The sequence below is a fragment of the Accipiter gentilis genome, chromosome 27, assembly GCF_929443795.1.
Source record: "Accipiter gentilis chromosome 27, bAccGen1.1, whole genome shotgun sequence".
Taxonomy (NCBI): Eukaryota; Metazoa; Chordata; class Aves; order Accipitriformes; family Accipitridae; genus Astur; species Astur gentilis.
The window spans coordinates 3,347,986-3,374,947 of NC_064906.1; the positions used below are offsets into that span (position 1 = coordinate 3,347,986).

General features: G+C 40.3%; 1 protein-coding gene across 7 annotated transcripts in view; it reads left to right on the top strand.

Moving 5' to 3' along the window:
* Positions 1-26,962, top strand: part of GNAL (G protein subunit alpha L) — a 193,658-nt gene that overhangs the window by 155,118 nt on the left and 11,578 nt on the right. For 6 of the 7 annotated variants that reach the window (XM_049830328.1, XM_049830327.1, XM_049830330.1 and 3 more), the window contains 2 exons: positions 23,932-23,986; positions 26,761-26,834. In XM_049830328.1, the coding sequence (XP_049686285.1) occupies positions 23,932-23,986; positions 26,761-26,834 (129 nt within the window). Of the gene's footprint in view, positions 1-23,931; positions 23,987-24,033; positions 25,537-26,760; positions 26,835-26,962 lie in introns of those variants that run through there. The other variant, XM_049830333.1, reaches the window with a different exon arrangement.

Sequence of the window (26,962 nt, forward strand, 5' to 3'; positions counted from 1 at the left end):
GGTTGTGTCTGAGGTTTTTCCTGGGATCTTTCATGACATTGCACATGTGTTTTGTGCAGTGGGATGTTCAGGTAATGCGTCTGGCAGCTTCCATCCTAATTATTGTCTGGAATTAACTTTGCAAAGCTGAGAAGTATCATTTAGTTTCTAGTACGTTTTTAAAGGTGCATGTAAAAGATGTGACCTGTCCTGTGTAGCTGTGGGTAGGTAGGAAAATGGTTTTGAAATGCTTCCTATATTGCCAGCCGTTTTAGTCTTCAGAAGCATGGGAGGAAAAAAGAAATAAAAAATATGATCTGGCCATATTAAAAATGTTGACATGTTTATCCTGCACATGGTGTTAAAAACTGAGGTGTCCTAAAAGAACCAAGAATGCCTTTAGAGGTTGGTATTTATGGCCATTTTCTTTCCCTTTATCACAGTCACAGCGTACTAGCTGGGAATCTAAGTAAGTAGTCAGCTGAATATACACATGGCTGTGTTATCTCATTTCTAGCTGCCTGCTTTGTTTATCAAGCACTTATGTAACATTCCGAATTATATTAAGGCAGGGCCAAGCTTTGTATTCACATGCTGTTACCTTAGCGCTGATAGGAGATGAACAGAGCAGGGTGTGAGATCTTGAAAGGGATGGCTGCCTCTGCTCTCTCTCCTCTCCTACGCTTAAGACCTTAGATCTACATCTCATCTCTCTTTTGCTTTCTAGCAATTATGGTGCAAGGCTGCAGGACTTTATGGTTCACTCTTCTATCAGCAGCGTGGACGCCCAGATCTGAGGCTGCGAAGGCAATGAGTGCCAGACTGTAAACACTAATTTGAATGCTATCAAACTGATTTGGGGTTGGAGATAGACCAGGGATTTTCAATACATGTTTATAATTAAGAATGTAAACAGAATTTCATGTTTATATGACCCAGATACAAAAAGAGGCTTTTAAAGCTCTGGTTTGAACTCCTTGAAAATAAGAGAATTGAACAGTTAGGGTAGAAAGGAAAAAGACACTTCTGCGAGCATTGAATCATACAGTTTTCTCACTCTCTCCCCCTCCATCATACACAGTTGCATACAAAAACTCTGCTGCAGAGCTGCTATTTTTCATTCTTCTCTTAGACTATACCCTTTTTCTGAATGTGTGTGCATGCAGTGGGTTTTGTTTGCCCTTTTGTTTTCCCCATGCCGGGATGTAAAAAACAGGGTTTGCCTAAAAGATGTATTGAAGCCAGTAATTGTTTGTTCAATTAAAGACCTTTTAATGGTAACACAACACAGTATTTTTTGTGTAAATAGGTTGATATAGACTCACTGTGACCATTACTTAGTCATGTAACTCACAAGCAGCTAACTGTAGCCAGCCTGAACTGGTTTTGGGATTTTCTTGGAGTTTTTTGCTCAATAAATCATAACCTCTCTTGAGACTTACGAAAATTCCTTTTTAGCTGTGGTAGTTGCTAAGTAATGTCCCTACTTGGATAACAGTTCAGATACCAATCCTTAAATTGATAGCTTGCAAACAGACTGCTAAATTTATGCACCGGAGCCTTTCTGGACAGAGCCAGCCAGTTTATTTGCTGGTTTTTTACAAGATTAAAGCCTTGAAATCTCTCTCTGCTTAAACTGCTGATTGACATCTGAGGTTTCCTTAACTTGAGTTCATATCTGAAATAAAATCTAAATCCAAATTTCTTTATTGTCTTCATTACTCACCCTAAAAACTTTCAAAGGAAAATAGGCCTTCCTTTTCAGTTTTGGAATTTTTATTCACTGCTTCAGTGTTCCTGTCTTTGCAGATTTAAGCCATTAAGCAAATAGTGCATTATTACAGGTACTAGACTTATGCCATCCCTGTTTCTATTTCAATTTTTGCTTGAAACTAGCTCCAGCTCAGCCGGTGACACTCCTAGACTTGGTGCTACAAATGAGTATCTGAAAAGTTCCACTTTAGGAAATTAAAACCCCTTTTGTAGAAAGAAAAATAACCACTTACTTGAACTTACTTTGGTGTTTGAATTTTAGCATAAACTTTGATTTTTTCAGAGACGGATATATGTCAGATTTGTGTTGAGGTATGCATGCAAAATATTGTTTCACACAGAGGCAGGTTTTGTGGCAAAGTTTGTAAAATCAGCATTTCTTGGAGGACGTACGTACACGATGACTTTTATGGCACAATGAAGTTTATACAGAACATCTGAAAGCTGTTACAGCAAACAGGAGGTTTGTAATTTTACTGTAATTTGTAAACTAATTAAGAAAATCCTTATGGCACTTCCCCTAAACAAGTGTGGGCACTAGTAGTCCCTTATAAATTTCTATTCTAAATTCTAGGCATTTTTACACAGCATACTCCAACTGTTCTACGTTTTCAGTTAAGTTAGCATTAAACCACCTTAAAAATAAATGAAACCTATTAAGCATTATCTTCTTTCCCCCTAGCCACCACTAACTGCAGGCTTACATTTTAAATTTTCAGTGATACATTTCAAGAGGCCAAGTGAGATTAACAGCACAAGCTGCAAAATCGTATGTCGCTCACCCACTAACAGGGGCCTTCTTTTCTGTGAGTTTCCATAAATTAGACGTGGAGCCAAAGCAAGCGGAAGCTATTTTTAGTGCAGCAGCAGCAGCACTGCAGAACAGAAGAGGAGCATCACGTGTGTCAGGCTGAATCGAAGGGAGTATCCCAGCAATGTGCTGTAAACAAAACAAGGGTGCTGTCAAAAAACAAGCTTCAGGTACCTAAAAAACCCAAATCAAAGCCTCACGCGAGGACCAAATGCACCGACTTACCAACTCTGTTTCTTAGGAGGTTTTCGTATTTTGCAAACATGGGAGCATAATAATAATTCTGTGTTTCCTCGTGTCCCATTGTCTCACTTGATGCAGTCCTTACCGTTAGGCATTTTATTAAGAAATTATTATTTAATTGTCTGTATCTTCTATCAAGAGTAATTGTTGTCTGAAGATACATAAGCATAGCAAAAGGGGATGCATTTTTCTGCAGAGGCACTGTGTAGGGGATGTCCTTGCTGTAAAAGCACTGCTTTACAGCATGTGAGATGTTGTTTTTCAGCAAGCAATATGAATTAATACTTTACTTTGACATATTCAACTGTGACATTTTCCATTCATAATTAGCACTTTTTATTATTTTGTGGATTTTTTGCATGAAATGTATCTGTCCTCAGAAATCGTACATTAACCTGGGTAAATACCGACTGAACCTTTCAAAGATTAACTTTTACTTACGTTTGCTTTGGTTTCCATGTGTCTGCATGCTTTTGAAGGGACAAATATATTTTAACTCAGTAATTTCAAGACTGTCTATTACTTAAAGTCACTTCCCAAGCCTTTGGCATGAAAGCTTATAGTCAGTCAGTAGCATGAGTTTATTGATACTCAAGCAGCTGAGATACAACCTGCATGAAGGTTAAAAAAGGTGGAAAATTTTCATTTCTATAGATAGTTTAAAAAAACAAAAGGGCTGCTTCCCTTCTTCCTGAAAATCACCTGTTAAGGTAATGCATCCTCTCTTGGTCCTGCAGATGCATGTATTGTAATGAACTATAAGGTATGAATTTGTTGGAGATTCTCTTTCAGGAGCCTGGGGAATGGGAGACTGTTTGCTGCTCTTAGAGTAAATGCAAATAGCTGTGAAAAAGTGACTTGGGGAAAAGGATGTCAGCCTGAGAAAGCTGAATAATATGATTTCCCTACAACAGCAGCCTATGCAGAAAAGGGTTACGTGAGATCAATACACAATAGGCAGATAAAGACAAGTGCACACAGCAGTGCCGGTTGTGTCAGCACTGGCACAAAGGGGCCCTTGGGTGCAACGAGTCCCTCTTGTCACCTCCCTGCCACTCCTGACCGGGTTTTTCCCCAGGGCTGGTGGAAGAGTCGCTCAAACTGGTCCCTGGGTTGGGAAGGAATGATGATATGGATGAGCTCTTTAGGCATATCGGACATGGCACAAGTCTGGTATAGGTGTGGGGAAGGAAGGACTCTGTGATTCTTTCTGAAATTGTAAGTTTAATAGACTGATGTCAAAGAGGAGCTGTAACCTCATCTGACCCACTGGCTATACATTTTTGTTTAGCCATTATGTTTCAGGCAAGTTGCAGCCGGGAAAAAAAAATCTAAAAAACAGAATGTAATGTCGGGAGTAGGAAAAGCTAAGAAAAAAGGAGTAGAAACAGTAAATTGTGAAAGATTGTTGCATGCACATCTCAACTCATTCAGTAATGCTAAAGACATGGACTCTGAGCTGAGTGTTTGTAAACAATTCAGACATTAGCCTTTTTTTTTTTTTTTTTTTTTTTTTTTAAGGAAAGTATTTTGATTTTTTTGTGCCAGAATCCCTTTCTAAGTATGTTCAACATTCTCTGACAAAAAGACAGCAAAAATACTTGATACAATTTATAGAAATTATCAATTGACATAGAAAGGAAAAAACAGCAGCTCTTCTGTTGATAATAAATAAATGTTTTCAAATGCCTGTAGCCAAATCAAGGGAGCATCCAGCTGAACACAGAATCCATAGTTGCTGCTTGAGTTGAGAATCCAAGTGTCCTGTGCTGCCTTACTGTAAGATAAGACAAGAAGATATGGCTATCAATATCTCTGAATAAACAGCTGAATGTCGGCTACTTGCTTCTTGTTACGCCGTTCCCTTGCACAGATACACTGCCTCCTTATTGCAGTACCCATCTCTTTCCCTTTAAAATGCAAACTGCAACACATTCTTGTGTCTGGTTTTGCTAGAATGGCTCCTGTCATTGTAACATCAAAAAACAAATAAGCTGAAAACATTCTGATTTGAAATAAGTGTAAATCACAGGAAAGGAGTTTGTCTTCAGCTAGAATTTTTGTGGTGTTTTTAGGCCTCAGAAAAACAGAATTTGGAGAGCAAGAGCTAATTGTGATTTTCCCGATGCTAACGACGGTCTGTTTTCTGTAACAACTTGCTGTTTATTCTCAGCCAATCTGCCACACTGAAGCAGAAGTTAGTAATCACCTACGTGTTTGTGGCCAAACTAAGTAGCCTTTGCAGCGCTGACACTGCTTACGGAGGCCTGGGGAGTTGCGTGTATTGCAACCACTGCATTTCCTGCGCCAGCCCTGGGAGGAAACCAAAGCAGGCAGCGAGAGCTGGGGGATCTCCCGCTCTCTGGATGCCATGTCGGCCTTTCAGACACACACCTCAGTGTTATCAGGAATAAGCAAAATAAACAAAACGGCATGCCTGCGAGGCATTGTGAAGCCAAGCTGTACGTCACATCCAGCTCACAAATTACATCTTCTACAGCTCAGCTCACCGCTAAGGCATCTGTAAAACAGTTTTTACTGAATGAAGCGTAGAGCAGAGATGGCACGCTTCGGAAATAATTGCATTGAGCTCTCAGTGATGCAAAAAAATTGCAAGTTAAAAAGAATAATAGTTGCTGGGAATCTGCTATCTACAGGGAAACTTGCAACAGATGCTTCTTTACTGGGATATTATGAAGTCTAGTCTTTCAGCAGGTCAGCTATGAAATGTATGTAAATAAAAAAAAAAGTCTTAAAAGCTATCGTATTAACATATGGCAATATAATTGAAAAGGAGTAAGATTTCTTGAAAATTATGCTGGGTTAAGATATGACTGCTTAAATTAAATTTGGCTTATAGGACTGTTTTAATTATGTAGTAAATTAAATACAAGTAGATCAAAGCTTGCATTATTATATATAGTTGCAAAACCTTTTCAAGGACATAGTATTTATAATCAGCTTGTAATAGCTGTAATTTTCTTGTTCCACAATCTCTTGTAAAGAGACTGCTATACATGAGTCTTAACTTTTCTCTGATGCATGCACTGCAGAAGTTTTTTCTGGATTTCTCTTTTTTGCCAGTTCTTTTTCAGGCTCTTTGAACCTTTTGACGCAGACTACAGGTGCGATTGCAGCCCGTCTGGACACACCCAGCTTGCCATTAACCTAACCAGTCTGGGTACCTGTGCAGAAAGAAGCAGCTTGCATACAGCCAGGTTTCTAAAATACTGGGCTCAGGCACTGAAACCTTGACATAGCAGATATACTGCTATCAGTCATTGAGCTGGCTAATTTAAATTTCAGTAGATGTCTGCTGTAATTCTTTGTATGCCTGTGGATCTCCATGAAGATAATCTCAGTTATAATTTTCTCTTATCCATAGTTAGTACCTATCCTGTGGGTGTCTTGTCTTTTTTTTCTGTAATGTGAGTTTCATAAGTTCTAGTTCAGCATTTCCTCGTCCTTATCCCAACCATCCTTTCGTTGATATTTATCTCTTTCTTCAGTTCTAGCTACTTGATAAATCTTGCAGTACTATTCTCAACTCTCATAATTTGGAAGAATGATACTGGATTTTAGTAGTATCTTATGATTCTTAGCACATTGGGAAGACCCCTTTTACTTATTATGCAAATGTGATGTATTTGGGAGCCTCCACATACCTTGCTGAACTTTAAAGGTAAATTGCGAAGTGTGCTTGATTCATTCTACAGAAGAAGGTGAGGTTGCTGCATTGATTTCACGGGGAGTAGAATCAGCTCATAGTTGTGTATTTACTTAATTCCTCCAGCGTCTGAAACGTGGGTAGACACCTGTTTCAGAAGCTAGATGCAGGACAGAAAGAAGTCTTCCCCTATGGGATGAAATACTGAATAAAGATTGTCGCAAATACCCAACAGGAAGCAGAAAGATCCTTATTTTGTGTATTGTATATTGAGTAAAGCATACAGGTGTTTTTCTGTTGTCGTGGATTGTCTTTTATTTGTTTGTTTCTCCTTTGCATTTTCTCAGAAATACGTAGTTATTTCAGTAGCTTTAAGTAATATCAGCTGGTTTGCTTTTAATTGCTATGTTCATCGTTATATACCATGTATAGGAAGAATTGCATACTGCACATGCAACATGCAGAAATGGAGCTGAGGAGGTGATATTATCCGGATTGTCATCAGCATCAGTACAAACTACAGCTCTTCTGTACCCTCAATTTCTAAGCAAAGCCCTTGCTGTCAGCAAAATGTCATGCAACCCACTGCGTTGTCATACTTGTGTCATACAGCAAAACTGCTCTTGCTGACACAAGGGCTTCCTCACTGGGGTTAGGTTTGCCCCCTGGTTTTAACCTTTAAATGACAGATGATTAAAATTAGAATTTGTGCCAGGCAGCTGCCCATCTCTGATGGATATAACAACTTAATGAAAAATATACAAATTTTGTGTTACCTACAGTGGTGTTTAGATTGTCTGAGTGGTGCCTTGGCACTGATGAGCACTACTACATGGTATTGATTGGCATTGCCAATTCATCGCCTTCCTCTCAGAAGTGCTTTTTATGCTCACTTGCGACTTGTTGCTAAGATGAAATTCAGTCCTCTTTGCACAAATTCAGTAAATGGGATCTTATGTCAAAAAGCAAGACAGGAAGGGAAAAATCCCCAGCATTCTCACCTCAGTGTGCATCTTGCAGGTAGTGCTTCCCTCAGCCACTACTTTGCAGGAGGTTTTTTTGGATCCTTGGATCCAACTTGGTATCCTGCTCAGCGGTCTCAGCTTAAGGTTTCTGAAGAGGATCTTGCCCCAGCACTTCTAATAAATGGCATTCTGAAATACGTGCCTCTCAGTTGGTTTTTCCAAGATGATAAAAAGTTGTTGAGTTATAGAATTAAAACTCTGTAAGCAAGCAGAGGAATCCTGGCAATTAATAGAGAAAGAGTGATATGATCAAGCAACTTTTCAAACTGCTGGAATAGTCTTTTCTTTGGATAATCAGTGTGGGTTGCAAGCTGGAAGTAGTGTATTTGGAGTCTAAGAAGGTATATAGCAACATCAGGAAGATAGTACTGGGTCTAGCAGTCACGGCTGGGGGCCTTTTTTGAAAGGATTGTGAGAGAAGGCATGAACTTAGAACAATAGCGTTTTAGAATGAGGCTGTGTATTGTAACTTTGAACTATTTATAACGTGCAGAGAGATAGTGCAGGTACTTGTGTTTAGTGTAATTATGCTTATGCAATCAGCTTTTTTAGGAAGATATCCATTTGACTAGTTTATTTTTGGAAATGTACTCCAGGGTGCTAAAATGTGTATCTATATATCTGTCTTTATATGATTTTCAGCTTTGGTTCTGAATCTGTTTTCTGTATCTGTCAGGAGATATCCTTCTACCTATAAATGATACAAGGCTGATTAATGACTAGTGGCAGACAAATCTACAAATGTCAAGCTTTTGGCATCATAAATGAAAATGCCGTGTTTTATAAAGGGGGGAGGGGGAGAGATTAATTTCCTGTTTGATTTCTACAAGAAAAAAACCACAGTCTAACCAGATGGAATTTCTTTGTGCTACAAATAAGAAACCTTTCCTTCTTTCATGGCTTCAATTTTGATATATTTCTATCTAAATTGCTCCTTCCGCAGTTTTCCCCGTACTGCTAGGTTCAGAGATGTTCCCTCAGCTGCACAGTAGATGGTGTAAATAACAGAACGAAGCTCTTCAACACTGATACAGATGTGTGTGTATATATATAACTCTAAACATGCTGGGTGGCCTGCCAGGGCAGTCCTGATCATTTGTGTGTATATTCTGGGGGACGTTAGAATAAAATACATCTTGCCATCTTAAAGATGGCTTGGTGCTAATATAGGTAAATGATTTTATTAACAATTATAGAGAAAGAGTAATTGATTTATGCACTGCCTAAAAATGGTTGGTTGTGGGTTTATGTGAAATGCATTTTGTTTCCTTCAAAATGGCCCATCTGTATTTGTGTCACGTCATAATTAATTTTCTCAGTTGAGTGTAGTTTTACAGCATTATTTTTATTTATTAATATTAATCCATTGGTTTCTCATTTTATCTTGCTTTCTATTCCTTACCTTAACAATTGTAGGTCATGTTTTATTTTATAACATTGGTCGTTTTAGCAGAAATTATGACGCCATGATGCACTGGCTTCTTTGCAAAAATTTACTTCCAATCCCTTGTCGTATTGAATTGTATTTTCAGTGTTAATGCATGGGCATGTCCTTGACATTTGGTGTCTATATGGTATCTGTACTAAATTTTAATTGTAGCCAGCTTATTACCAGATTTCTGGTGATAATCAGTATAGTTGCATTTGAAGCAGTAAAGCCTAGTTTCTGAATACAGAAAAGTCTAGTTGGGTCACCAGCGCTGTTCTGTGTTCTACTTCCAGGCACCTCTCTCTTCTAGAAGTCACATTTAAAGATAAAGACCATAGTCGTTCAAATTCTCAATACAAAGAAATTTTATCTTAAAACACTTTTTAAGAGAATACAGGGTGGGATAGGGGTGTAAAGGAGTGAGTTCCTATAGCTTAGTTCACTTTTCTAGTTCTTTTATTCTCCTGCTGTAATTAAGCAGGACATGGGTGTTGCATGATGTTGTATTCCTTGCCAGAACGGAAGACATTTTAAGGTGAACTGCTGAAGAAAATCAGTTAATGGTGGAAAACAAATTCTGCATGCATAATTGACAATACCTCGTAGCACTTACGTGGCTGTTCTCCTCAGAGGACAGGTTGGCATTAGTGATGGTAAATTATGACCTGGGCATAGTACTAGTTTTCCTAGTCGTTTCAACAAATCAATGTGCCAGTCTTGCTTTATAAAGCAGCATGTGGCTGGCCTGGGGCCCCAGCGGCTCACAGGCCAGCCCCTGGGTTGGTGTGGCCGATGGCATTGCCCATGGCAGTTCCTGGACAGGTAGCAGGCAGCACTTCCCAGAAAGTGAGCTAGGTTGTGGCTTTGTTCCAATGCCCTTGTAGGATCATCCACACTGTATTGAGGAGAAGTATTTTAAACATAACGTGCCAGGCTAGGAGGTAAAGCTGGAGCCTGGCTTGTTCCTGGTGGCTTGGTGGCGGTTGCAGAGGAGCCTGTCAGTGCTGGTGTCCTGCTGTGTGCTGATGGTTCCCGTAGGTCAGGTGTTGGCAAAACCGCTGTTAGGTAAAGTGTTATTACATTTATTATATCCTCTGTTAAGCATGCTACTTGGAAGATACGAGAGAGGGCTAATGATGCATATCTAAAGCGGCTGGATTTTAGAAAAATCTCTTTACAGGTTACTCTTAATAGCAAGATAATTACACTTGTGGAGAGTGACACAGGTGTGATCATTTCCCAGAATAAAAGGCCACCTCTGTACCTGCAACATGCCATGCGATGTTGCGTGTTGTTGGACCATAGTTCTGACTGCGATGTTTGGAGTTGGTCTGCAACAAGCAAAACGTGGGGTCTCCATTTGCTTTAAGGGAAAGACCTTCATTCAGGCTCCAGGAGTCCAAAATTTTGCACACATTACTGATCCTTTAAGCGTATGAGCAGTCCCACTGAATTCCAAAGTCTTGCTGCATTCAGTAGGATTACTTATATCCTTAGAACTATGTTTGTGTGTGAGTCTCGGTAGAATCAAAGCTTTTCTTGCACTGAATTTCGTAGTCCCTCTGTGTATCTAAAATATTTAATCATTCTGACAAAAGAAAAAAATGATGCAGGAAAGTACAAAGCTGCCCTTGTCTATAGGGCAGAATATCTTGCCATTCATTCATGTTTATTTTATCTACGTTTGTTCTGCAGTTACTAAAATTCTCTCTTACCTGTAGCTTCTATGAGAAAATGACTCGCCTTGAAAATGGTGTCAGTTTTGAAGAACAGGTCAGCAGTTTTTCAATGCACTTTTAGTATGCTTCAGATTAATTCTAGTCATCGTTTCTTTCCTACTGGCGTGGGCTGTCAATCTACGTAGCATCTGTGTCTTGTCTGGAGAGGCAGAGGTGGCCCAGGACACCCACAAAGTGTTGTGGTAGAGCCCATCGTACGGTTTCTCGCTGCTGAGATGGGAAGAAACACAAGCAAAAGGCATAAAAACCAGTGGGAAATGTCCCCGCTTCCTCAATTCTGTGATTTGGCTTTTGTCCACATCATGTTTTGACACCAAATCTGCTCGGAAGTGCATTGCAGTGCTTGAGCTGAATTTAGGTCAGGGCAGCTCCAGATGCGACACATAACCAGTAAGTGACGATGTCTGTCTTAAAGACCTGTGGTTGTTTATTACTTACACTTTTGATTTGTATTCCATTTGTTGTAGGGTTTTCAAGGGTTTGTGCTGAAGGTATTAGAAATACTTAATAAAATTCTGAAATTTAAAAACCACAGTCAAAATCGGTTCCTTTAAGTGTGAGTATTAATTTTTGCTTTTTGAATATGAGTAGCACTAAGACCTTCTCAAGAGAGCATCTTGTAAAAAAAGTAAAGTATCAGCACCTGCCAAATTACGGAATAGCTTTTGCTTTCAAAACACCATCACAGTTATGATGTAAAATGTATTTTTTGGATTTACTTAAAAATTCTGTGAATGCGCCCCTCCACAAAGCAAAGTAATTATTTTTCTGAAGGAAGCGTGGCCTTTGGGTGCTTTCAAGTCTAATGCATGATACCCTGTTGCAAGACAGACATTTGTTAAGGGCAAGAGATCAGTGTTTACAGTGCTGGTGTTAGGACTGGATTATTAGTAATCTAATTAAGAAGGTTACTAACAATTTGAAGGGATTATAAGATTAGCAATTATCTGTGTGTTTATTTGATTAAAATAAACGCCTGCGGATTTGGCTGCCATACCTGGGCTCTGGTATTTGGCATAAGAAATCCCATTTAATTGGAAGTAGAAAACCAAACAACAACAGAACTTTGTGGTTTGATTCTGTTTCTGTGATGACTTTAATAAAATGTCTAGTCCTTAATTAATCTTTGCTCTGTTTGCACTGAACTGCAATGCACCTTAGTATTGAAAGCCATTTTGGAGAAAGGTTTTTTAGGCTTTTTTTGTAGGGGAGGGAAGAGCATTTTTTAAAATACTACACCATTAATTTAAAAATTAATTTCTGAGGTACTGGACAGAGACAGTAATTCCATAGAATATTCCTTTCCACAGGACTGGGGTTTTGTCTGTAACTTTGCAGTTTAGGTCTGGTATCGCTTAGTGAATCTTCCGAGATTTATTGTTTGAAAAACATCCAACTCTGTATGATTGAGAGTGTCATCTCATTGCAGAGCCAAGATCCCAGAGGCTAAAGTGAAAGGTCCTCATCCTTCTTCACATCCTACTTTAGATCCCCCAGCTCTGCCTCCTGAGGGCATTCACTCACCTAAGGAATAGTATGAAGAACTTATGTATTAGAATTTGGTTTAATATGGATTTTCCTGGGGAAAAAGGTCAGATCCTTAGAAGCCATCACAAAGGTGGTTCTTGCCCTCAGGACGGGTGCCAGGGCACACTCCTTCTCAGAGCATTTCCCAGCATCTGAGCCACAACGTCACACAGGCACAGAGTTTGATGGGAAAAAAATAATCTGGTAAGGAATTTGTTGTTCTAGGAGCCCACAGGTTTGCAGTGGGGGGAAAAAAAGGCAAAAGGATAAAAATGCATCTACTTTTCTCCCTGAAAATACAAAACTCGTACCTGCTCTCACAGCCTGACCGCAGGATGACCTGCCAATATATCACTGGCTATATGTCATTACGTAAACACATGAGTGATGGTTCTGTATTTAGAGAACAAAGGATTCCTGGTTTTCATTTCCACAGGTTACATGCAAGTTGGGAATGCTATTTATAATCTTCTCTCTAAAAGAAAAAAAAAAAGAGAGCAAAGACAACATTTTGAGATCTGAACTGACAAGTGGCTTTGGCTTTCTGACATTTATGCCTTATTTGTATATTTCTTCTCGGCCTTCTCCAGCTGCTATTGCATAAATCTTCCACGTTTTTTCCACTAACTGTATGGGTGGAGAAGACAAATTGGGAAGTTCAACTTCCTCCTTGGTGCCTGTTTTTAGGAGCTTTAGAAGTTGTCCAGGATTTAAAATTGGCCTCAGTGGATTTTTTAATTATTTTTTTTAAATAAAGTAAGCTTTTATCAAGCCACTGCCCTTCCTTGCAGATGTGTACATGGTACAAAGCAACAGCTCCTACAAAGTGGCAGGGTGACTTTTCAGCTGTGAAGGCCGAGGTTGTTCTCGCAGTTAGCACCACGGTACCCTCAGGGGTGGTGATGTTGGCCGCGATCCTGCAAGGAGCTGCACCTGCCAGGCTTCCAGGTGGCTCCAGGCAGGGATCCTCAGGCTGGCTCGGGCACTGCTGCTGCTGTATTGCAGCACCGGCACAGCGTGCCCGCTGCTGCTCAGCCCCTCCTTCCCTAGCTCTGGGGCCGTGGGTGGTGTGCTGGCACTGGCAGCCAGCCTCTCGGCACAGAGCCCACACAGGGTGCAGCGAGGATTGCCTGCGGTGCCAAATTGTCTGTTATCCACAAACCAAGACCCCTTTGCTCCAGCTTTTCGTAAACTGGACCCCCGAAATGACAGCTGCCTGTTGGGTACAAGGTAGAGAGAATAAAAACAGAAGCGTAATGTAATCTTTAAAGTAACTTGAAGCAGGACATAATCAGGTCGTTGCATAATTATTTTCCTCATTCCTCAAACCCAACTCATTGTATTGTTGTTTTAATAGTACAAATGCACTGAACACTGAAAAAAATCAAGGAAGATTGACAGGCATGGAGAGAAAGGTACAGAGAGTGCACAGTTCAGAATGCTTTTCACAAAATGCCGTATTAATAGTAAACATTAGTGTTGGCATGACTTACTGTCAAATGTACAGGTGGCAGGGTTGTAGGTCCAGTTTTGAACACTAAGTTTTATAACCCTCGTTTTGTTTAAATAGCTTGTAACTATTAAATGGAATTAGGTCAATTATTAGCAAGTTGGACATGGTCACCGTATCCTTCTTCCTTCCATTTTTGTAGTGGCAATTCAGCTCCTTGCTTCAGCTCCATGCCTTCCTCCAGCTACCTGAGGTAATCACTCAGCCGAGCCATAGGTGTTACGACCAATTGCTTGAATATATTCAGCAGTTAAATATATCCTGTTCTAAAATGGGTGAGATAATGGTGATTTAATGAAAACATGTCAGCAGCAGCATTTGTAAAGATACAGGAATTTTCTTAGGAATCTAGTGGTTATGTCTAGCATTTGTATCTGCACTGCTAGACCTCTGCTTGATGTTGTTCTTATTTCCACCTGGTAATTTCTAAGACAGCTAATCATATACAGATATTTATCTGATACTTTTTTCATGTGCAGCTCCAAAGTGTGTTGTGTGTGGGAATAAGAAGGATAACCTGTCTGCTCTAGATTACAAGTAGGGAAACCCTAATAAATTCTGGTGCATAGCATGAACAATTTTGGGAAGAGCAGGCTTTGAGTCCTTCCCATTGAAGGTGAAAGGTTGCCACGTCTCTTCACTCTGCTAAAGGGAAGGCAACAGGCCTACCTCTGAACAATGGGTGAAGTGGTTCTCTTGTGTTTTGGGGGGTAAAATGCTCTGGAACCACTGGAAGGATGTAAGTCCTCATCATCCATCCTTCCATCCTTTAACTCCTGAGCCATTAATTTTTGCCCTGTTGTGTTAAGTTTTCTTGTCTTAAACATTGACAAAGTAGTATCCTATTCCAGTAACTGAGAATATGCTGGTGAACCACACAGCAGCCCTGCACATTGAAGGGCTGCTCATGAAGTTAATGTCCAGCATGACATTTACCTTTTGTGAGGCATGTCCTTCACACTAGGTAAAGGTATGAGAGTGCAGTGTTAGAGCTGGGACAAGGATTAAGGAGTGCAGAAGGAAAATGATCTGCCACTGCACCTCATAAACTGCAATAAGGAAAATGTAATTTTACCAGGTGTTCTGGAAGGTCTGCATTAGACCACTGTTCCCACTGTGTAGGAAGCTAGTCGCCTTCCTGACTTTTCCATAGAGCAAATTTTTCAGTTTTCTTAGTTTGCACTGGTGACGTACTTCACGTCTTACATGCAACCCTAGAAAGCTTCTTCTTTGGTAGGACATGTGTTAAGATCCCTCATATTCCTCAGATGGTAGATATCTCTAGGAACTCCAGATCCTGTCTATGTCTTGGACCCACTAAGACATCCTCATGAGAGCTGGTCCTGTGATCCAAATGTTAAGCCTTGGAACTAGTGCCAGCCCTGTTTAAGCCCAGCACTTACCAGGACTCCAGCCATGTCAATTCTCTGGGTGATGTCAACACCTGACAAACACGTGGTAGGTGAAAGCAAACAGATACGCTCTCATTTTGCTCAGGATTTTAACACACTATTCCTTTCATTTACACATCACAAAAAATGCATAGATCTGAACACAGTAATAAACACGCATATGTGTTTTTCCTGGCCAGGAGAGTTCGCCACCCTGAAGAGTTCACTTTTCTTCGTCTGGGTTTTCTGGGGGCTACTAGCATCCTCTTTTTTAAATCATCTGGTTTGACTTTTAGACATGAAATCTCTTGGCAGCAAGTTCTCTTGCACTAAGCTTGGACTGGTGCCACAGGTAAACACAAACTTCTCGTGACTTCCTTTTAAGTCTGTGTTTTGTTACCTTTGCTTCTCCTGTTTGGGGATTTTCTGCTTTCTCTTTTATCAACCTATTGAGAACTCCAGTCAAACTGGTTTTTCCTTTCTGGCAATCACTGTATAAGACTTATTATTCCAAACCACTTCCAAGAGACTAAGTGATCATTAATTTCCAACAACCAGTGCTCTTTCTAACCTGGATTTGGCATTCTTCAGGGCTTGCAGCTCATGGTGGATTTAGTGTACACTAAGGATATCCACAGTGCAACAACTTTTGGAAACAAAACCATCAACCAGAATGTGTAAGTTACACTGAAATAGTGTTTCCATATCACAGCAAGATAAACTTGCAAGTAACAGAGAAAGCTGCGTTTGCGATGTCCAGTGAAAATACATTTTGTTAACTTTTGACATCCCCTGGCAACCTTGTGGTATATAGCTGGTGCTTGTAAACCTCATGCATTTTACAGCTCCAAACTTTATCAAGGTTTTTTCTCACAGTTCAGCTTTCCTGAACATGAAAGTCCAAGTTCTTTTTGAAGAATTCACCTGAAGAGGTGGAGGTGAGATTGTCTTATGTGCTTTAGTTAGTGGGACATAAAACCAAGATTTTGATCTACCATTCTGTCTAAAGGCACATTCTTCAGGTCCTGATGAGACAGTTGCATTGTGCCCATGTAGCTCATCTGTTGTTTCAGGTATTCCCTGCTTCCCTTCCAGCACCAGTCCGTGTAGTTGCTGGAAGATGTTAAACAGTTGTTTCCTTCAGACAGTAGATAAAGAGATGGTAATCTGCCATACATCAGCTCACAAAGCAGTCAGGATCCAGATCTCTCTGGATAATGCAATATGAGCTTTCTGTTTTCGTGTTATTATTTCAAAATTGCACTTAAAATTGCAGAATGTGCTCCGTGTAGGCTTGACATTGCAGAACTCAAATCTGTGTCTATATAAACGCTCCATGGGTGTATCAATATGCATATAAAGATTATTGGCCTAGGACTGGCCTCTCATGAGGAAGAAGAAAGTTCAGTGAAGTCAGTGGATTCAAGCTGGTGTGAATGTGGTCAGAAGAAGGGTTTGCATGTGCTGGTCGAAGCCTCAAATTTTATCAGTGCTTCATTCTTAGTCCATGTTTTGGAGCAGCTCAGCCACTTGCACCCCCAGGAATAAAACATCTAATCACATGCAGTAGAAGAATATTGTCCCCTTTTATATAAATAAATAAATAACCTTTCCTCTTCTTTCTGTCTTTGCCCATCTTCTTCCCTTTTCTCTGAGATCCCACATAGCAGAAGTTGGCAGATGATGAGTCTCGTTTCTGCTGGAGCCTGTTAACCTTTCCGTGTGAATGACAGTTTTCCAGATTTAAGTCTTAGTCAGTGTTTATATTAAGAAGAGGGTTAATGATGGTCCCCATAGGCCTCTCGCTCGGAAAGCAAAAACATCTGCTAAGCCAAAAAGTGGTTAGTTTGCTAAATTTAGAAGGAAGAAATGCATTTCCCAAAATTCACACTGCTTCTTAACAAATTTAGGGAACCAGTGGGGGCAAGAAGTTATGGAAGTCATACTGTTTGTTCATTTTTTAGTTTAGTTCATGTATTTTCAATTAAAAAAATAAAATGAGATTGCTATTATTAAGCAGAAAGGGGGTAGTACTCATATATCTGAAATGTTTAATGCAGTTGAACTTCTTGTGCATTTGTTTAGGTTAATAGCTGGACATGTGCCAAAGCCTGTGAAGCTTAGAGATGTTCTGCAGTACATACTGAGAAAATACAACTTGGCAGTGGAGAAAGTGAGGTTAAAATGGATGTCTGCTAGGAAGCACATAGACTAGGAAAACTCTTCTACGGATTTTAGCCATTTTTCTTCATCCTCGCCAAAAGCGCTTCTGACTGCTGCTAGCTGTCTGGCTCCTGGCGGGAAAGGGTAACCTCGTGAATGGCGATGAGCCCTCGGTTGCAACCATCATCATCTGTCACCGCTTTTAATGTCTCAGCCAAGGTCATTATCTGTGAACAGGGTTTAAACTAGAGTTTTCCTGCTACATGGGATTACGGGGGAGCATAGTTTGCTGGTACCAGTAAAGCGTCTCATGGTAGCTTTGCTCTTGATGACTTCATGGTGGCTGGGGCAGCAAAAGGAGATGGGTTATACGCTTCCCTGTAGAGCTGCTTGTGCCACCAGCGGGCGGTATGGACACTGGGTCAACAAAGTGCCATCCATCGCTTGCGTGTCTAGGAGAGATCGCCATCGGTGGCCTGAGACCCTTCCCAGTCTTGTTGCCTCTCTGCCTCTGAAGGAAGCTCAGAGCGGCCAGTGCAGCCATGGGGAAAAGCTGAACAGCCCGGGCTGCCACGTCCTGGCTGCCACGTCCTGGCTGCGTTTCGGTCTTCCGGGGTCCAAATGCCCAAATTAAACCACAAATCCTCAGACTTTACTGGCCTGCTAACAAGCCAGTGGGTTTCAGGCATGACTGTACTTCGCTCTTCCTCAGCCTCCCGTTTAACCTTTTCATCTCCTGACAGAACAGTTTCCTTGCTGGCAAGCCATGAGTTGCTGGTGGGTGAAGGTGCGTTTCTGTGGATAAATCCCAACGTTATTTGGTAATCTCCAAGCAGCCCTTTTGCCGACCCCAGGCGAGGCGACGTGAGGTCTGCTGGGAGGTCGGCAGGCCTTGGGAAAATACGGTATTGACAATTGAAAAAAGGATAAACAAGGTAAATCAGCAGCTTCCCCTCTGTCCCTGCTGTCCTCACCCCTCTTCCAAGCGTGTCTCAGCTACACGAGTGGCTGAAGAGGCGGTTATAGCGGGTTGACATTGGTATTGAAATAGATGCTTTTTGACTACCAGGAGCAAAAGAGAAGTCCGGGGGAGCCAGCACTCTTAGCAGGTGCCAAAAATGGTTGATGATGAATACCAATACATAGATTTCTAACCCTCCAGAAATAAACACGCAATTTTGGTAGCATCTTCAGTGTTTGCACTGGGTATTTTCTTCCGTAACAGCTTCTGGAGCAATTGGTCATTCAAAACCATAGGTGAGATCCAAAAAGGGGTTCGGTCCCTCTCTTCCTTCTGCCACCTCGTGCCCTCACTGCTGTGCTTACTCTTGCTCCTCATGGGAAGCGACTGCAGGGTGATGCGGAGGGAGAGAGGGGAAAAACTCCACTACCACATGGAAGCTGTAGTTAAAATTTAGTGAGTGTTTAAATTTGACAGGAAAATCCTTAGCCATTAAATTTTACCAATGTCTTCTGAGAGATTTTGGCCAATATTTTCAGCAAATTACTTGGGAAAATTAATCCTTTCGGGGTTAGAATGTTTTGGGGGGCTGTTTTCATTATGTCTTTCTCAGTTACCAGGAAATATATTAGAATAATGTGAGGTTGCTTGAAGCCCAACTGTGGAACCGAAGGTATTCTTGAAACCAGAAATCCATAGCTTCCTATTTCCAGTATTGCAGGAAGAATTAACAGGATTGTAATCCCTTACTTGATAAAAACAAAAGATGTTTCATGGAAAGAAAGAAGAAAAAAAAAAAAAAAAAAGTTCAAATCTTGATGTTGTCCCTGATAACTGCAACAGGAAAAAAAAAAAAGGGTGTTTTTTCAATTTCAGCTCCCTAGAGACCTGGGTAGGTGTTCTTGTGGTGAAATGTCTGCCTCACCCGTGACTTACTGCAATCCAAAGAGGGTAGAATTCAAAGTCCTGGTCCTGGATGGTTTCATATAGTAGATTATGGTGCTTCTGCTGGGTTTTGAGCCTGGCTGAGGAGTTTACGAAGCTCTTAATGGTCCATCAGAAATGTAAAGGTTTGCTGACACTGAGAACTTACTTGGGGATAAATTTGAGATTCTTCACTCTAAGAACTTGAAGCTACAGCCTTAAAGATTTGCCACATTACCTTTTTCTTTTAAAGAGATGAGCATTTTGAGGTGGGTTTGATTTCTTGTTTTCCACAGAAACTTTTGGATACAAGGCCTTTGAAATGTTGGGGTGAGAGCATAAAAAATGGTGGAAGTAGACAAAGATTTATTAAAATGTGTAGTTTGTTGTATTGATCTGCAGTTCAGCACTTCATCTTCCCAATTCTTAGGATGTCAAAACACACTTACAAATACAGCATGGGTTTTGTGTCTATCATATTATTCTCAAGACATGATTTTTCTTTTAATTGTGATTTCATTTGTGGGGTCAGAGTGTCTATGCAGAGCCGCATAGTGATTTACCCAGTGAGAAAAGAATTTTCATTTACGATTACCTCTTTATTTGTGCATTTATGAATCGTTTTTTCAGAATTCTTGTATAGCTGCTACTGCTGCTCAAATTGCCATGGTTTTTAAAGAGAATAATGCTTATTGATAGTTCCCACATGCACTGGCAGGCACATCTAAAACCTGTACTTTTGTGTTCACAGCTTGCATAATATAAAATTTAGAGTTTGCTTGTCAAACTAAGTGTCAGCTGAGTTTCCTAGGAAACTCACTGAAGATATTTATAAAACTACAGATCAGCTTAATAATAGATATAATAATGTCAGTAGCTCGTGATTGGATTTTTTAACTTATCAGTCCATTTTTCTTTGCTTTAATTTGTTGGCAAACCAAACCACTGCATTTCCCAACAGAGCAGTGAAGACCTTCCTTCCAATATCTTGCCTAATTTATTTAAAAAAAAAAAAAAAAAAAAAAGTACTTTGTGCTGCTGTTCCATGTAAGGAAATGTAAAACACCCTACTGTAAAATTGTGCGAACCTAAATGTCATACTAATTATCAGACTAAATCCTTTAATAAATAAAAACACAATTGTGAAGTAGAAATATAAATGTTATATGTTATAGTTTTATTCACGGTTGAGTTGAATGCATGAGTTTAAAGTGCATTGCACATGCATGCATAGCAGTCACTGCAGAATTAACATAAATCCTGAGTATGGGTTTCTATAGAAGCTGCATAAATAGAAGACCTGTCAGTACTGTATAAAGGCATTATTCTGTGACAATAATTTTATCCCTGAGCTGAAAAAACCAGGATGTAAAAGGAGATAATAAGTAATACTGGTGTCCATTTTTACTCATTTTTCTGCTATTGTGTTTTCCTTCACACTGATTCTTTGAGTGGAGACATGAACGTTGCCATGGTTGGAAGGTATCTTCATACTTTAGGCACTTTAAATTGAAATTTTAGTCATGTAAATTTAAAATTTTCTGATGTGTGTGTATATATATGTATAAAAGAATGTATATTATGCCAGAACATAATTATTAGAGGCATTTAGGATTAGTAGAAATGAACATTCTTTAAAAAGCAATTTAGAAAAGTGATTCCAGTTTTCCCATTTTAATACGGTAATGAGAATGAAGTTAGCATATTTAGTAATGAGTTGTCAGCAATACTGACTCCTTATCTCATCTGGAATCCATTACTTATACCTACTACGTACATTTGCCTGTCAGAGCTATTTTTTGATACTGTGCTAATTAGCCAAGTACGGAGCTTGTATGAAGGATATTTAAGAACTGATTTTCTTTTGAAAAAGTAAGAATATAGCTTTTTGTGTTTCCGTGTCTAGAAATCTCAGTGCACATTTAACGTAGTTGCAAAAGAAATCTTAGGAAGCCTGTCCATCACACACTGAAAAGGTTAATTCTCTGTAAAGCTACAAAATTTAGCCAAATCCTAATAGTAGTTGCATGTTGATTTATTGGATGCTAGTGATACCATTGCAGCTTGATACAGCAGGGTGGCAGGTAAAACCTTGCAAATCATTGCATTTATTTTAATATAGATGGCATGTGGCCAGCAACCTTATAAGCATAAAATGTTACGGCTGCTACGTCAAGTGATATTTTTTAAGCGCGTGATACTTGTCAGAGCTCACTCTCTCTTACCTGCAGCGTTGCAGTTTAGGGCATTTAAAACGGATCCTTTTACCAGGAGGAGGCTGACAATTTTTACATGAAAGACAACTTGGGCTGCTGCATAGGACGTCTAATTAGGAGACTTAACTCATTCCTGACCCTGCCATGGATTATTTGTAGTGTAACTCTGCATTAATCCTCTGTTCTTTACCATAATTTGCCTGTTTGGAAAATGCAAATGCTAAGAACCAATAACCTTCTTGAAGTGCTTGTTGTATGGGTGAGAAAGATGTGAATTGGTACTAAATACCACATTTAATAATTTTGGATAAATTCTGCCGACATGACCTTGGTACTAGGGAGACAAGCTGTATCGTCCCTGATTTATACATCAACTCCAGAAGGAACGCTTCTGCAAGAAAAACACCAACTCGTGCTGCCTTGTGAGGTTTGTGATGGAGTCGCACAAATACTCACTTCTGTCCACACTCTTAACCAGAGGCCTTTCTGTGTCAGCCCTAGCTGAGGATCATTTTCTCCCCTGACTTCTGTTGCATTTATTGATCCTGAGCTGTGCAAGCGATGGTGCTGCCCGCAGCAGTTTGCTAGCTCTCCCTCAGGCTCCTGCCCGTTTTCTGCAGGCTTGTTTAACCTGTCGGCATTACCACCTTACTGCGCTCAGAGACCTGGGTTTACCCCTCTGCTCACCTTTTACCCTGATGAAAAGTAGCTGTTTCTGGGCCCGTGGGATCACACTGTTAGGAAACTGTGAAGATGACTTTGAAACGGACCTGGAAATAGAGGAGTGCTGCCTGAACAGCCATGTCAAGGAAAGTTACTCTGTGTTTAAGAAGAGATTCAGCTTGGAGGCATTTTCGGTTTAAGATTTTTTTGCCTTCTTTTTTCATCTTGTGCGCTGCAAGCATGAGCTGATAGTTGTGTTAAAGATAGGTGCACCAGTTAAAAATACATTGCTCTGCTCCAGTGCCGGTATTAACTGTGGGGGTAACTGAAGTTAAACTTCGCATAATCAATATTCTCAAGGTGCTGAAAATTATCTGACCAAAACATTCGGTCTGAATACAGTCACACTCATGGTGACTGTAGCTGACTACAAAGATGTACTTCTTTATCTTTATGTAAGTTTATGGTGGATTTTGGCGGGGGAGGAGGTTTGCTAAAAAGGTGATTTTTCTTTAGAGTTTGTTCAGGACAGTTTTGTTATCAGGCACCCCTCATGTTGTGTTAAACTGATTTTTATTTTTTTTTAATAAACTTGTTTAGCCATCACACCTTGATCATCCACAAAGAAAAGCTGGGTATTCTAGCTGTAGATAGTGCATTTTGTTTCCCTTTTATAACAATGGAGGTTCAAAAAGAAAAATAGTATAAGTAAATCTATACGCAGTGTATTTTCTTTTCCTTTCAGTTCATATCCGTGGGAAAGTGCTATAAGAATTACAAACAGGCTTTTAGGGGGGTATTTTTTCAACTGGTCAGTGTGTGTGACCCCTGTGTTAACAGTGAGTCACACTGTAAGTCAAGAGTTCACTGTTTTTTTGTCTTTCCCACTGCAATTAAGTAGATTCTACATGCACACCCAAGTAAAACTGGAAAAAACTTGCTAGTTGGTAAAGAAATTTTGATAATATTGGGGCAGGATGAGTCAGCTGGTGGGACATTCACTGCCAAATACCAAATAACAATGCAGAAATTCAGGAAAGCTTCTAAGACATATGGGCAGTCCAGGGAAAATGAGGCAGCCAGGCTCACATGAAATCTAAGAAATGGGTGAACGTGAGAAAGGAGAACATGCCTGTTTTATCTATACATATAAAATCACATTTTTATGTCCTTAATACTGCCATTCTAACATGTTCTAGGAAAGAATTAAAGCTTGAAAAGTTTTAAGTAATTGGAGAATGTGGCTCCCCCCCTTTTTTTTCTGGTTCCCTTGTCTCTTGTCCTTCCCTGCAGTTATAAGTTTCTGTTTTCACCGTATGTGGCTCACTGAGTTACGGTGACATAGATTCAAACAGGTTAACCTCTGCTTCGTGTTTTGCTTTCCACTTCTTATGCTTTAGTTGCAGTGTTCGACGGCAGCATGGCAGTCCAAAGCTATTTGTATGTATTAACAGGTATTTCTGCTAACATTACTGAGGCCATCATTAACATAACATTATGCTAGATTAGCATTATGCTAAATAAAGGCAACCCTTAACCCCCTTTTCTTTTTTAAACCTCAACATCTTTTTTATGTCTAAACAACTACGTAATGTTATATGACACATGGTTAGTCTTGGTATTTTTTTAGTGGACTTCACCAAATTGTAATATTTAACTGCATTTGGACCGCTTGTGGGTACCGCATAACGGTAAGTGTAGAAGCGCTGTAATAAAACAAAGTCTGGGTAAAAAGTTGTTTGGCTCAGGAAATGTAAGCTCAATTAATGTACGTAAATCATCGCACTCATACCTTTACCACTGGACTTGTGTTTTGCTTTGCAGTGGGAGCCTAAACCAGAAAAGGTAGTGACAAGTGTTACACTAGACAGTATTTTACATATCTAAGCGCATTTTTATTTTTCTTCTAGCTTTTTAGAAAGAATTGACAGTGTCAGCATGGATGACTACACACCCACAGATCAGGTTAGTATAACTTAACAGGGTAGGGTCTGAACCAAGATGCCGATTTGTATGAATTCTTTATGTAATTTATTTTAGTCCCAACAGCAGCTGAAATAGGGCATACCACATAGTAAAAATACCATCTAGCAGCTTAAGTAATGGATGTTAAAGAAGAGGCTTTTTTGGTGGTGCAAGCTTATTTTTTAGTGTTATGATATGTAGGTCGGTGATTCCTGTAACATGTCTGTTATTTCTTCTTGCTTTCCATGTCCTGCAAACAAAGCAAAGGGAACAGAAAACATAAACGTAAAAGCCTGTGGTTTCCCTCACCAGCCTTGACTACACAGAAGCAGTGTTTTATTGCAATGGTGAAGGTGATGGAAACCCAGAGGGAGGCTTCCCATGTCCATCAGATGAGTCCTTCCGAGGCAGAAGCCTGCAGTGGATACACTGTCCAAGCTCAGGGGAGACCACCAGTGGCAGCAGCAGACTTCTCTGCAGGCGTGCAGACACCTTCTTTCCAGCCTGTGCCCATCTCCTATGGGCAGGATGGTTTCTGTTTAAGCCTTATTTGCAGGACAGCATACTTTTTTCCCAGATGTCATGATCCGTCTTGATAGAGTGCTCTAATGACGAATGCACCCAGGAAGGTTAAGCCTTAAGTGGCACAACCTTGAAGCAAGAAAGGGCTTCACCGTGGTGCACAGCTTCGGCTGCCTTCCCTGAGCTCAGGCTCTGTGGTTTCCTAGGGCACAGATGTCTCTTCGGCAAACTTGTCCTGAGGTTGTTACTTTTCAGTGCTGGTATCCCGCTGTCATCTAGTAGTCTCAGCCCATGACTGTGGGCCACATCATAAACTGCAAATACAGGTGGCAGAAGAGAATCCCTGCACTGGATAGTTCAGTCTAACCACGCAAGGTGTAGAACGGGTGGATGCCCTTAAAAAAATACAATTGCTAAATCGCATTGTGCAATCAGGGACTGAAATTCAGAGGAATGAAGTGACTTGCCAGAGATCACACAAGGAACTATGCAGAGCAGAGCCTGTTCCTTCAGACCTAGTTCAGGTCTATAACCGCAAGCCTGTCCAATTACTCTGACTGTATCCTGAAATAGAAGGCGGTAAAAAGTAGCATGCGTTGTATTATAAGGTGAAACTTGTATAGTCGACCCGGTATAGGATCAATTATTAAAGCCCTCAAGACATTTTCAGACCAAAGCAGTAGCACTGGGATTTACTCCATCTAGACTTCATGGTCTGATTTTAGCATCGATACCACTCAGCTGGAGAGAGAAGTCAATGAAGCAAAGCCTCATTTTTGTGTTCATTATTTATGTTACTGTTGGCCTGTTTGTTCCTGGGAGGCCTTTCTCTACCTGGAGCAACCATTCATCGTCTGGAAATTTTTCCTGATAATTCCTTTGGGAAGAAATGCCCCATGTCTCCAAAGGATCAGAAGAGGCCTTTGGTATTTGTCAGGCAGAAAACTTTTGCTCTAAAGGAGGGATTCTCTTTTGCTTTTGGGTTTTCATCCTGTTATGCTCTATCAGTTGTCCTGCCAAATTCACTGGTAAAAATCACTACTTTCCTTTTTTTCCCTTACTTCCTTTAATTTTTTTTGCACCATCTCAAAATAGTGACCGAGTCCAATAACAAACGAATGTCAACAAGTGACAGAAAAAGACAGTAACATCTAACTAAATTAAAGAAGTGGCCTTCAGCTGAGTTCGTGCGGCTGTCAAAGCAGCTGAGGTTTGCCAGCTACCAGAGTACTTGAAGCAGTAGATGGTAGGGTAGGGAAAAAAGGCAAGCTGTGTTGGACTCCGTGCCACTGGCTGCCTCCTTCCCCCGCTGCTTTCACAGCCACTGCGTGGCAAGGAAAGCTAAGCTAGACCGAGTGGCCTTTCCCTTGCCCCAGGAAGGGAGAGCTTCCTGGGCAGGCAGCCGTGCCGTGCCGTGCCGTGCCGTGCCGTCCCGTGCCGAGAGGCGGCTGCTCAAAGGGGTTCATCCCCGTCAGGCGGCCAGCAGCTTTCTCCAGCCTCTGGTTCTGTTCTGCACCCACCGTCTGAGCAGCAGTGCTGGATAGTCAAGGTTAAAAATGCTGCTGGTGATGACGGGGGCACACGGTGAGCTAGCTGCCTGAGGTATGCATCACAAATTGCTTTTGCCTACTTCCTTTGAGAATCTAGGAAATTATTATTTTTTTAATTATTAAAAGAATGTTATTTACGTTGTAAAGTATTGCTAGTTTGAAAAATAAGAAAGAAATGCCAGATTTGCGTACAACCTAAATTCTGTTCCACTGTGCTCTGTAATAGAGCTTTAATTACTCAGTCACAAGCTATTATTTCGATAGGATTCCTGTCTCATTCAGTACAAAAGAGGGCAGAATTAAGGTTGCCTGGGCAACTGTAAATCTGGAGTTTTCTAACATTTGAATACTTGACTTTACAACATGAGTAACATTTTTCTTAGTTTTATGTAACTTCAGAATTCATTATCCACGTCACATACAAAATTGTATGACCATCAATAACAGGTTTCAGTGGGCAATAAGGAGAATGTATAAAGTGTCTGCTGTTTTTTGAGTGTGCACAAACCAAATGCAGAGATGGTGTTTGTGTAGATCTGCTGTGTCAGTATGGACAAATGCAGGTTTACCAACGAGTCTGATCGAACTTTAATTAAATGGAACGTTTCAGACTTTTTGTGGAAAATAATATTCCATGCTTTTAAAAACAGAATGAGGTTAGAAAAAAACCTTATTAATCAGCTTCTCTGTTCTCATTTCCAGGACCTATTAAGATGCAGAGTGTTGACATCAGGGATTTTTGAAACAAGATTTCAAGTAGATAAAGTAAATTTCCAGTAAGTCTATTAGTAATAATTTATGAATATCATACTAATTTTTAAAAACTTAGTTCAGATATCTGTGCTCATGTATGCTTGGTATAGTAGGCTTAGGATGGGAGCTGGTTTGGGGTTTTTTTGGTTGG